This window comes from Dipodomys spectabilis, unplaced genomic scaffold, assembly GCF_019054845.1.
Source record: "Dipodomys spectabilis isolate Male_0828 unplaced genomic scaffold, ASM1905484v1 ptg000004l, whole genome shotgun sequence".
In the NCBI taxonomy this organism is placed as follows: domain Eukaryota; kingdom Metazoa; phylum Chordata; class Mammalia; order Rodentia; family Heteromyidae; genus Dipodomys; species Dipodomys spectabilis.
The window spans coordinates 2,942,524-2,954,858 of NW_024870681.1; the positions used below are offsets into that span (position 1 = coordinate 2,942,524).

General features: G+C 51.2%; 1 protein-coding gene across 1 annotated transcript in view; it reads left to right on the forward strand.

Moving 5' to 3' along the window:
• The window catches only part of Nos2 (nitric oxide synthase 2), a 44,088-nt gene that overhangs the window by 17,698 nt on the left and 14,055 nt on the right, over positions 1 to 12,335 (forward strand). Inside the window, exons 6-15 of the mRNA XM_042694442.1 lie at positions 1,158 to 1,320; positions 2,643 to 2,734; positions 3,964 to 4,105; positions 4,208 to 4,347; positions 5,979 to 6,153; positions 6,254 to 6,355; positions 9,649 to 9,843; positions 10,226 to 10,308; positions 11,491 to 11,635; positions 11,725 to 11,829. Coding sequence (XP_042550376.1) covers positions 1,158 to 1,320; positions 2,643 to 2,734; positions 3,964 to 4,105; positions 4,208 to 4,347; positions 5,979 to 6,153; positions 6,254 to 6,355; positions 9,649 to 9,843; positions 10,226 to 10,308; positions 11,491 to 11,635; positions 11,725 to 11,829 — 1,342 coding nt within the window. The remainder of the gene's footprint in view (positions 1 to 1,157; positions 1,321 to 2,642; positions 2,735 to 3,963; positions 4,106 to 4,207; positions 4,348 to 5,978; positions 6,154 to 6,253; positions 6,356 to 9,648; positions 9,844 to 10,225; positions 10,309 to 11,490; positions 11,636 to 11,724; positions 11,830 to 12,335) is intronic.

Consider the following 12,335-nt stretch of genomic DNA (forward strand, 5'->3'; position numbering starts at 1 on the left):
GCCTGTAATCCTAGCTACTCAGGAGGCTGAGATCTGAGGATCACGGTTCAAAGCCAGCCCGGGCAGGAGAGACCGTGAGACTCCTATCTCCAATAAACCACCAGAAAACCGGAAGTGGCGCTGTAGCTCAAGTGGTAGAGTGCTCGCCTTAAGCTGAAGAGCTGAGGGACAGCGCCCAGGCCCAGAGTTCAAGCCCCACGACCGACCAAAAAAAAAAAAAAAAATAATAAGCTTATGAACTCTACAAACTTTGACACTACAACTATTTTTTTCCACATTGGGAGATATGTACATTTCTTTCCTTTTGTTAGTGTCAGCTGTGCCCTCTTTCTCTCTCATTCGCTCCCTCCCATTGCTGCCCTTGAGTTGCTTAGTTCATTTTCATCAATGTCCAGGGCAGCTGATGGGCCCCTCTGCTGTATTTTTCCACTGATTTCTGTGCCCTCCTCCTAGATTCCTTCTTATGTGCACTTGTATATACCACATGTGGGGTCAAGAACTTAGAGTCATCTAAAAACGATGTGACGAATTAAAAAGAGGTCCTTTGTTTCTTGAGTCCTGTTTACTTTGTTTCTTGCTGTTTACTTTGTCATATCTCCTTGCATTTTGAATTTAACATCTGCATATTTGGGAGACCATGTGCCATTTGCCTCTCTGATCTTGGCTTATCTTATTTGGCTTTTTGTTCAAAGCTGGTGCTCTGCCACTTGAGCCACAGCTCTCATTCTGGCTTTTTGGTGGTTCATTGGAGAAAAGAGTCTCCTGGTGGCCACTGCGAGACTCCAGTCTTGCAAGTGTCTGAGAGGGACAAGTCCTCATTGAGATGAATAAGTCACAAAAAACGCAACCAGAGAGGACAAGGCTTCTCTTTAGCTTGGAACCGGCTACATCATTTGCAGAATCCAGTGTTAAAAAGGAAAATGTGGGCTTGCTGATCCTCTGTGATAATAAACTTCAAGATAGTGGCCATGGTGCATTAGGTGTGAGGTCCTCATAAGCTAAGCCCAGATCTTGAAGCCAGCCCTGGAAGGGAACAATCTCCCAGAGGGACTGCTTACCCGTCTGCGATCCAATTTCAGTTCCTGCTTCAGTGGCTTGAATTAATGCCGGTGTATGTCTCTCATTGTTGATTTTCCTGATGTCTTCCTGTGCCGCAGAGCAAAAATAGAGGAACATCTGGCCAGGGTGGAGGCGGTAGCGAAGGAGATCGAAACAACAGGAACCTACCAGCTGACAGGAGATGAGCTCATCTTCGCCACCAAGCTCGCCTGGCGCAATGCCCCCCGCTGCATCGGCAGGATCCAGTGGTCCAACCTGCAGGTGTGCCTCTGTGGACCCCAGTGGGAGATGGAGTGAGCCCTGAGCAGGTGGTCTGGAGCAGCCATGCATGCTGTGTCCTAGGCTGTGCAGATAGTGTGGAGGAGATGGAGAATGAGGGCTAAGGACTCCCCTCTGGAGGCCTAGGATCCTACGTCAGGGTCTCTAACTGACCTCTTGTGATAAATGTAGTAGACCACATGTCCCCATAAAGCCAAACATTGAGCATGTTTCTGTTACTACTGTATCACAACACAGGCCTTTGACCTCCAGGGTTGGGACTTTTTTTCCTTCGTCAGTTGTGGGCTTGAACTTAGGGTCTGGGCACTGTCCCTGAGCTCTTTTGCTCAAGGCTAGCACTCTACCACTCTGAGCCACAGCTCCACTTCCGGTTTTCTGGTAGTTGATTGCAGGCAAGAGTCTCACAGCCTTTCCTGCCCTGGCTGGCTTTGACAGGCGATCCTCAGATCTCAGCCTCCTGAGTAGCTAGGATTACAGGTGTGAGCCACCAGCGTCCAGCTAGTGTTTGAACTCTTGACTCCAAGAAAATACCTTATTTCTTTATCCTGGTCCTCTAGGCCATCATTTTGTTGGAAATTCATTTGTTCTTGGAACATATCTCAAACATTTGGAAAGAGAAATTGGTGGAAAGCCAACAATGCCACCCTGGGCTGTGTGGAACCTACTCACATGGCAAAGGAATCTGCCTGAGTGCTTTGAAATCAGGTGTTAAAAGGGACAGGGTTCAGTGGCTCATGGTAATACCTACAATCCAGGCTATGTGGAAGGAAAAGATGGGAAGGGTCGAAGTTTGAGGCCAGCTTGGGGAAAAAAATATAAACCAAATCCAAAAACCAGTTCTTGAGACTCTGATTTCAACAAGGAAGCCAAGTATGGTGGCCATGTGTTTGTCATCTCAGCTAAACAGGAGGTAGAGATAGGAGGATCATGGTAGAAAGCTGGACTTTGGTATGAAAGTAAGACCCTATCTAGAAAAATAAGAAAAGCAAAAAGGTCTGGAGGTACGGCTCAAGTGGGAGAGCACCTGTCTAGCAAGCATGATGCCCTAAGTTCAATCCTATCATCCCCCAAACAAGTCTGATGTTGTGGAGATTCTGGTATTGCTGGGGGGTTTCCAAGTGAGGTTCCCTGTGCTCCCTTAGGAGAGCAGGAGACCAGTGTTTGGGGAAAGGGCTGAGACTGGTGCTGTGGATGCAGAGGGGAGAATGTGCATTCCTGGGGTGTTGGTGTGCAGGCTTCCCCCGGGGCCCCAGGGGCCTCTGGGGCCTAGTCTGTGATGGGCTGACTGGGTGGGGTGTGTGCAGGTCTTCGATGCCCGGAGCTGTACCACCGCCCAGGAGATGTTTGAACACATCTGCAGACACATACGCTACGCCACCAACAACGGCAACATCAGGTGGGGGCTCTGTCCCAGGGCTGCCATGCGCTCAGCCTGCCCCTGGATTCTTAGCCCAAATGTGCATTGAAGCTGGCCACCAGTGGCTCACGCCTGTAATCCTAGCTCCTCAGGAGGCTGAGATCAGAGGATCACGGTTCAAAGCCAGCCTGGGCAGGAAAGTCTGTGAGACTCGTATATCCAATTCACCACCAGAAAACTGAAGTGGCGCTGTGGCTCAAGTGTAGAGCACTTGCCTTGAGCTGAAGAGCTGAGGGACAGCGCCTAGGCCCAGAGTTCAAGCCCCATGACCCACCAAAAAAAAAAAAAAAAGCTCAAAGACAGTGTCCAGGCTCTTAAGTTCAAATCCCAGAACCAGCCAGAAAAAAAAAAGTAATCCTTTCATTGATCAGGGTTAGGGACCCCACTTTTTTTTTTTTTTTTGTCGGACATGGGGCTTGAACTCTGGGCCTGGGCGCTGTCCCTCAGCTCTTCAGCTCAAGGCGAGCGCTCTACCACTTGAGCTACAGCGCCACTTCCGGTTTTCTGGTGGTTTATTGGAGATAGGAGTCTCACGGTCTTTCCTGCCCGGGCTGGCTTTGAACTGCGATCCTCAGATCTCAGCCTCCTGAGTAGCTAGGATTACAGGCGTGAGCCACCAGCACCCGGCAAGGGACCCCACTTTTTAAGTAGGATAAGACCTTGGTTTTCGAACAGATGGCTCTGCTGCAGTGTTTTCCTGAGAGGCAAGAGAGCTTTTGTTTGCCATTGTCACTGTGTGCATCCTCCCCTTCCCGCCCCCCCCCCCCCCCCCAGAGCCTAACTGTTCATGCAATCAATCACTGGTTTTCAGGCTCAGCAAACAATGCTCACTTAATGGTGAGCTCTGGATTGGGCTGGGGGCACAAGGGTGGGGTGTGGGATGCAGAGGGTACTAACATCCAAGGAAGTGTTTGCCTCAGCCCACTGCGAGCCTGTGGTCTGCCCAAATGAGCTAGACAAGCATCCTCCTAATTCCACTGGCAGAAACAGGGAACATGAGCACCAGGGCTGGGGGGGGGGGGCTCACTCTATCTCCTAGAGAAGAGACCCCCCCCAACTGACCTGAAAGCAGCTGGTGGGAGAGCACAGACTGCCCCCGGTCAGCTCCATTCTAGGGGCTGTAGAGGGGGAAGAGGGGAGGGGAGGCTGGGAGCTGCCCCCCTCCATGGCCACATGGTAAACAGAGTCTGGTCCCTGCCCTGGGGAAGGTCGGCCATCACTGTGTTCCCCCAGCGGAGTGATGGGAAGCATGACTTCCGCGTGTGGAATTCTCAGCTGATCCAGTATGCCGGCTACCACCTGCCCGACGGCAGCATCAGGGGGGACCCAGCCAACCTGGAATTCACCCAGGTACCCACCCAGCCCCCCACCCCAGGCCCCGGGGCAGGGAGCCCAGAGCGGACCAGGCACCCAGTCGGGGCCTACGGACTCACGGGCTTGTCTTGCTCCTAGCTGTGCATTGAACTGGGTTGGAAGCCCTGTTACGGTCGCTTCGATGTGCTGCCTCTGGTCCTGCAGGCGGATGGCCGGGACCCCGAGTTCTTCGAAATCCCTCCTGACCTGGTGCTCGAGGTGCCCGTGGAACACCCCAAGTAAGTAGCTGAGAGGTTACGTGGGTGCAGATCCACATTCCTGTCGTCACCTGCTACCATCCAGCCTCTCTTTACACCAACCCCAAAGCCTGGTGACGTTGTCACCCTGCCATGCTATAGCAATTCTGCACTTCCTCGCTGGCCTGGGACTTTGGAGGTTGATGGTGAGTGAGGGGAAGAGGAGGCTTGGATGAATGGGACCCAAGGGTCAGGAAGCAACAATCTTAGGAGAAGAACTCTCTGGGTTTCTCTAGCTAAGCAGGCCAGGTCTCTTGAGCCCTCCCTTAGCTGTCCCTGTCTAATGTATGGGAAGGAGAGGGCTCTAAAAGTAACTGTAAGAGCTCAACCAGCTCAGCCCTTGCTTTTGGCACTCCTGGCAATTGTAAACACTGCTCTGTATATCAGTACTTGATGTGTGTGGGCTGGGCTCTTCTCCTCAGGGCCTTTGCACCTGTTGGTCTCTCTACCTGACACATCCTTTTTCTAAAAATTTGGCAAAGCACATTTCTTGTTTTTCCTGCTCTGTCACTTCTCGGAGAAGACTCCCCTGGCCCCCTAGAATCTAACACATAGTCTCATTTTTGTTTCTGTCTTTCTTTCTTTTTTTTGTCAATTGTGGGTCTTGAACTCAGGGGCTGGGTGCTCCACTTTAAGCCACAACTCCACCTACTTCTGGTTTTCTTGTGGTTAATTGGAGATAAGAGTCTCATGGACTTTCCTGCCCAAGCTGGCTTGGAACCACTGTCCTCAGATCTCAGCCTACTGAGTAGTTAGAATTATAGGCGTGAGCCTCCGGCTCCTGGCTTTCATTTTTTTTTTCTTGCTGTACATTTGTTTGCTACTTTAGAGTCCAGAGACTATGTGCTAGACTCTAAGCTCCTTGACAGAATCTTGTACTCCAGCATGGTACCTGACACATAACAGATGTGCAGTTATAGATGTTTGTAGAATATTTAAATATACAAATAAGTGATATTATCTTAGAATAATCTCATGAGGGGCTGGGAAGGTGGCTCAGTGGTAGAGCGCTTGCCTTGCATGCATGAGGCCCTGGGTTCAATTCCTCAGCACCACATAAGCAAAAAGAAAAAAGCTGGAAGTGGCGCTGTGGCTCAAGTGGTAGAATGCTAGCCTTGAGCTGAAGAGCTGAGGGACAGCGCCCAGGCCCAGAGTTCAGGCCCCATGACTGGACCCCCCCCCAAAAAAAAAAAGAAAAAAAATAATCTCATGAGTTAGATGCCAGTACTTGGTGTTATTTTTGTTTGTTTAGTAGTAGGATTTGAAGTCAGGTCCTGGTGCCCCCTAGGCTTGCTTGGTAGACTGGTGCTTTACCACTTGAGCCTTGCCTCCAGCTCTGCTTTTTACTGGTTATTTTGGTGATGGAGTTTAGGGAACTTTTCTGCCTGGGCTGGCTTTGAACGATGATCCTCTAGATCACGGAGTCTAGGATTATGGGTGTGAGCCATTTGTCTGTGGCCTGGTACCTGTTTTGATGACGGGATATTTGAGACTTAGGGAAGCGAAAAGCCTCCCACATTCACAGCGGCTCACAGCTTGCACAGTCCTAGAACATAGAACACACTGCTGATGCTCAGAAGCCCTCAGCCATAGCTGCCCTGCCTCTTTGCCAGGTACGAGTGGTTCCAGGAGCTGGAGCTGAAGTGGTACGCCTTGCCCGCTGTGGCCAACATGCTGCTGGATGCCGGTGGCCTCGAGTTCCCCGGGTGTCCCTTCAACGGCTGGTACATGAGCACAGAGATCGCAGTCAGGGACCTCTGTGACAGTCAGCGCTACAACGTCTTGGAGGTGACAGGGGACATCCAGCTGGGACAGGTGGAGGTGTGGGCCTTTGCAGTGGGGTGGGGGGGATCCCCTAGGGACTGCCTCACCTCGATTTACTCTACAGGAAGTGGGGAGAAGGATGGGCCTGGAGACACACACACTGGCCTCCCTCTGGAAAGACCAGGTTGTCACAGAGATGAACGTTGCGGTGCTCCATAGCTTCCAGGTAGCTTGGGTGTTTTGTGGGTCTTTTTGTTGTTGTTGGTGGTGGTGGTTTGGGGGCTTGAACTCAGGGCCTGGGCACTGTCTGTCCCTGAGCTCTTATTGCTCAAGGCTAGTGCTCTACCACTTGGAGCCACAGCTCCACAGAACATTTTCTGGTGGTTAATTGGAGATAAGAATCTCACAGACTTTCCTTTGAAACTTAATCCTCAAATCTCAGCCTCCTGAGTAGCTAGGATTATAGGCATAAGCATGAACCGCCAGCTCCAGCCTGTTTTCTCTAGCACTCTATCACTTGAGCCACAGCTCTGCTTCTGGCTGTTGGGTGGTTAATTGTAGATAAGAGTCTCATAGACTTTCCTGCTGGCTTTGAACTGTAATCTCCAGATCTCAGCTCCCTGAGCAGCTAGGATTACAGGCTTGAGCCACCAGCACCCAATAGCATACCTCTTGTGGCCACCTACAGCAGATTGGTTCCCCAGGAAGTGTGACAGTATTTAGAAGCCAGGGAAAACTCCACAAAGCTGGCAGGTCCCCTGGGGAGCAGACTACTGCATGGAGTCATCGTTCATTCATTCATTCATCTATTCATTCTGGTTTTATCGAACATTCACCATGTGCCAGGCACTAGATTTGGCCATGAAGGTGGAAGGAAACAAAATAGCCACCCTGGCCGCCATGGCCGGGGACAGCCACTGCGCACATCCATACTGCTTGGTATAATATGGGCCCTGAGCTAAGACGGAACAGGAAGTACTCCCCTGGGGCTGGCCCTGCTCAGGAAGGGCTGGCCATGGACCATACATCCTGACTCCCAGGGATTCTGCACACCCACCCGACACTGGCAGGATGCCCATGTGCCCCCAGAAAACCTGTGGAGCCTCAGCTCCGTCTTCTGACCCTGGCTGGGGGCGGGGGGGATGGGAGGTGGGGTGTGAGAGTCTCCACAACTTCCTCATCCTCTTCTTTCAGGAAGGCCTTTGGGACACAAGGCTGCAAAGCAAGGATGATGGCAGTTCATAGCCATTCATCATTGACTTCCTCTCCCCGTTACTGTAAGATTTAAATGCTAGCTCGTGCAACCTGCTTAGCTGTGCAGGTCCATGGGAAGCTCACTTGGCCAGCTTTGGCTTTCGTGTTGTTTCTTCTGGTTCTCGCAGCCGGGCAGCTAATGTAGGAATGTTGTCTTGGGAAAGATGCAGTGCTAGAGCAATGTCAGTTCTGTAGGCAGTCATACTTGGAATTTGGAATTTTGGTCTTGGGTGCTCAGGAAGTAAGATGGAATCCACTTGATTTTGACTCACAATACCTTTCTTTTTTTTTCCCCCCTTTTTTTCTGCTAGTGCCAGGTTTGGACTCAAGGGTCTCACATTCACTCGGCTTACTTGCTTCACTGGTGCTTTACCACTTGAGCTATGCCCTCAGTTCAGTTTTTTGCTGATTAATAAGAGATGGGAGTCTCAAAGACTTCTCTGCCCAGGTTGACTTTGAACCACAATCTTCAGACCTCAGCCTCCTTGGTAGCTATGATTATAGGTGTGAACCACTAGCTAGCACCCAGCAGACTCAAGATACTTTTCAACTTATGAGGGGTTTACCAGGATAGAACCCTCTCGTCAGTTAAGAAGCATCTAGATACGAAAATATCAAGAGATGTGACACAAGTGTAGTGGTTCATGCCTATAATCCTAGCTACATAGGAGGCAGAGACTGAGAATACCTTGGTTCAAGGTTAGCCCTGGAGAAAAAGTTACCAAGACGGGCTGGGAATGTGGTTGAGTGGTAGAGTGCTTATCTAGCATGCACGAAGCCCTAGGTTCTATCCTCAGTACCACATGAGCAGAAAAAGCCAGAAGTGGAGCTATGGCTGAAGTGGTAGGGCACTAGTCTTGAGCCAAAGAAGCTCAGGAACAGTGCTCAGGCCCTAAGTTCAAGCCCTAGGACTGGCAAAAAAAAAAGTTACCAAGATGCTATTTCAATCAACAAGTGGGGCATGGTGGTCTTTCATCTAATCTATGTAGGATGCATAAATAGCAGGATCACAGTCCAAGACCAGCCCCAACTGAAAATGTCAGAAAAAAAAAAAAAAGCCAAACAACGAAAGCAAAAAAGAAGGGCTGGGAAGGTGGCTCAGTGGTAGAGCACTTGCCTTGCATACATGAGGCCCTGGGTTCGATTCCTCAGCACCACATAAGCAGGAAAAAAGCCGGAAGTGGCGCTGTGGCTCAAGTGGTAGAGCGCTAGCCTTGAGCTGAAGAGCTGAGGGACAGCGCCCAGGCCCAGAGTTCAGGCCCCACGACTGGACAAAAAAAAAATAAAAAAGAACAGGGGGCATCATGTGGATCACGCATAAAGCCCTGAGTTCAAACCCTAGAACTGCCATATATATGTGACTGCACTTACATGACCCAAAATCTATTGGCAACTCCTTTGGTTCCTCATAGCTTTGGCACCTGAGAAGCTTTTGCTCACCTCCTTATCGTTCCCACCCTCCATAGCTTCTAGCTCAAAGAAGAGCTGTCTTTCTGCTCATTGTGGCAAGGCCTTGAGCAGTGCCTCACAGATGAAGGAACCCAATTAACATTTGCAGAGCACTCAGGATGTTGTTTTTTTTTTTTTTTTTTTTTTTTTTGGGTCCCGTCGTGGGGCCTGAACTCTGGGTCTGGGCGCTGTCCCTCAGCTCTTCAGCTCAAGGCTAGCGCTCTACCGCTTGAGCCACAGCGCCACTTCCGGCTTTTTTCTTTTTGCTTGTGGTGCTGAGGAATCGAACCCAGGGCCTCGAGCATGCAAGGCAAGCACTCTACCACTGAGCCACCTTCCCAGCCCATTCAGGATGTTTTGCTAGTTGCATCTTTCTGCATCCTCTCGACCACTTCATGATGTAGGAACTGCTATCCTACAAGATCGCAGATTAGGAAGGTTAATCAAAGTCACATGGCTAATGAGAGGAGACAGTTTGGACCATTATATGAAGCAAATGTCTCTGGACTGAATAGGTTGCTCTAGGCATTGTGGCTGATTGTCCTGGATCAGTCTGGGTTGAACTGGTTCCCTGCAGCCTCTAATGTTAGTATCCAGGTAATTTGCTTTTCCTATAGGGCCCCTTTAGAGACTCTGGAAGTGCCCTCCAGGGGGTCACTCATCTGCAGCCGGGGAGGAGAGGCCAGAAGGAGTGGCTGTCCTGGGTCACAGATTGCTGGGTCTTCCCCGGCTCCCAGGCACCCCTGTGACCACTGGCCACTCTCTCTTCTGCACCCCCTCACCTCTACTCACACCCTCCCCTGTCTTCTGCTACAGAAGCACAAAGTGACCATCATGGATCACTACTCAGCCGCCGAATCCTTCATGAAGCACCTGCAGAACGAGTACCGGCTACGGGGTGGCTGCCCGGCTGACTGGATTTGGCTGGTCCCTCCAACATCCGGGAGCATTACACCCGTGTTTCACCAGGAGATGCTAAACTACATCCTGTCCCCATTCTATTACTACCAGGTGTGTGTGTGTGGGGGGGGGACTGTCCTCACCCCCAGCCCTGGCGCTCCAGTATGGAGCCTGTGTACACATGCTCTGCCCAGGATGCTTTTATACCTGTCCAGCGCCTTCCTGTCCTCCTGAAGGTGTCCTGGTTTGGAGTGCCTATGAGGTCGCCTGCTGAGTGATCACACACTGGCCTCCCACTCCAGACAATAACAGCCCAGGGGCCCACCATGGTGTGCAGGCTCCACACTGGGCGGAGGAGATGCTGTGCCCTTCCCATGAGGTGGGGGCAGACCTGCCTGTCCTCCCCATCTCATGGTGATGTGGAGAGTCCCCTGGGCCCAGCCCAGCCACAATCCCAGGCCCGGACTTACCCTCACATCTCCTTTTTTGGCAGGTAGAGGCTTGGAAGACCCATGTCTGGCAAGATGGGAAGCGGAGGCCCAGGAGAAGAGAGCTCCGATTCAAAGTCCTGGGGAAGTAAGTGGGAGTCATCAGGATTGATGTCTCCATTTCCAGTCCCTCAAGACAACCAAGTAGTGGTGACTCACACCTGTAATCCTAGCTACCCAGAGGGCTGAGTTCTGAGGATCTCATTTAGAAGCCAGCTAGGGTAGAAAAGCCCAGGAAACCCTTAAATCCAATCAACCAGCCAAAAGGCAGAAATTGAGGTGTGGATCAGAAATTGAGGTATGGATCAAGTGGAAGAGCACCAGCCTTGAGCAGAAAAGCTGAGAGATAGTGCTCAGACCCTGAGTTCAAGCCACAATACTGGCACGTGCACGCACACACACACACATACACATACACGCATGCACACATGTATGCACACATGCACACATGGCACCCAGAGAAAGAATTGCTTTATAGAGTTTAGCTCCCTCAGCATTGTTGCTGAGGGCCACTTGGTCCTGTTGTCCCAACCCTTCCTCCCCACCCCTCTTTTTTAAGAACTGACAAATGGCTGGGCGCTGGTGGCTCACGCCTGTAATCCTAGCTACTCAGGAGGCTGAGATCTGAGGATCGTGGTTCAAAGCCAGCCCGGGCAGGAGACACCGTGAGACTCCTATCTCCAATAAACTGCCAGAAAACCGGAAGTGGCGCTGTAGCTCAAGTGGTAGAGCGCTCACCTTGAGCTGAAGAGCTGAGGGACAGCACCCAGGCCCAGAGTTCAAGCCCCACGACTGACAAAAAAAAAAAAAAGAACTGACAAATGGCAAGGAGCCAGGTGCTGGTGGCTCATGCTTGTAATCCTAACTATTCAGAAGGCTGAGATCTGAGGATCATAGCTCAAAGCCAGTCCGGGCAGGAAAGTCTATGAGACTGTTATTTCCAATTAACCACCAGAAAACCGGAAATGGAGCAGTGGCTCAAGTGGCAGAGCACTGGACTTGAGCACAGAAGCTCAGGGACAGCACCTGAGTTCAAACCCTGGGACTGGCACATGCGCATGCGCCGCACATACTCCTCCCCCCCCCCCCCCCCACACACACACACAAGAAAGAAAAGAGCAAGGGAACAAAAGGCCACTAGTCATGGTAGACATCTGGTGACAAGTGCAGATTGCTCACCAGGCTCCCCCTGTCTGCTCTGCCCTCCTGAGTCCCCAGCCTCTTCTGGAAGCTGTCTCAACACACAGCATCCGTTTCTCTGTCCCCACAGAGCTGTGCTCTTTGCCGCTATGCTAATCCACAAGATTATGGCGACTCGAGTCCAAGTCACAATCCTCTATGCAACTGAGACTGGAAGATCAGAATCACTCGCTCGGGACCTGGGAACCTTGTTCAGCTGTGCCTTCAACCCTAAGGTACCTGGTCAGCTAGATGGGCCTGTGGGGAGACTACAGAGGCTGCGCCAGGAAGTTGAGGGCTAATGTCCACTGCGGTGCCCGTCCAGGTTCTCTGCATGGATGAGTACAGCCTGAGCCACCTAGAGGAGGAACAGCTTCTGCTAGTGGTGACCAGCACATTCGGGAATGGAGACTCCCCCAGTAACGGAGAGGTAGGTGGCTTAAGGCCCTGGTCATCTGAGAGGCGGTGAGGAGGAGCTGGGAGGAACAAGGAAGGTAGAGGTGAAGAGGGTATGGGGTAGGGGCGGGGTGCTCAGATGACCCTGGCTCATTCACATCTTGATTTACCCACAACATACTTCTTTATAGACTTCTGTGAATTGACTCAATTTTTTTCTTTTTTCTTTTTGTCAGTCATGGGGCTTAAATTCTGGGCTTGGGCTCTGTCCCTGAGCTCCTCAGTTCAAGGCTAGTGCTCTACCACTTGAGCCAGAGCGCCACTTCCGGTTTTCTAGTGGTTGATTGGAGATAAGAGTCTCACAGACTTTCCTGTCTGGGCTGGCTTTGAACCGTGATCCTCAGATCTCAGTATCCTAAGTAGCTAGGATTACAGTCCGGGTGCCCAGCAAAATTTTTCTTTTAATCATAAGAAAGGAGCCCGTGGCTCACACTTGTAATCCTAGCTATTCAAGAGGCTGAGATCTGAGGATCACAGTTC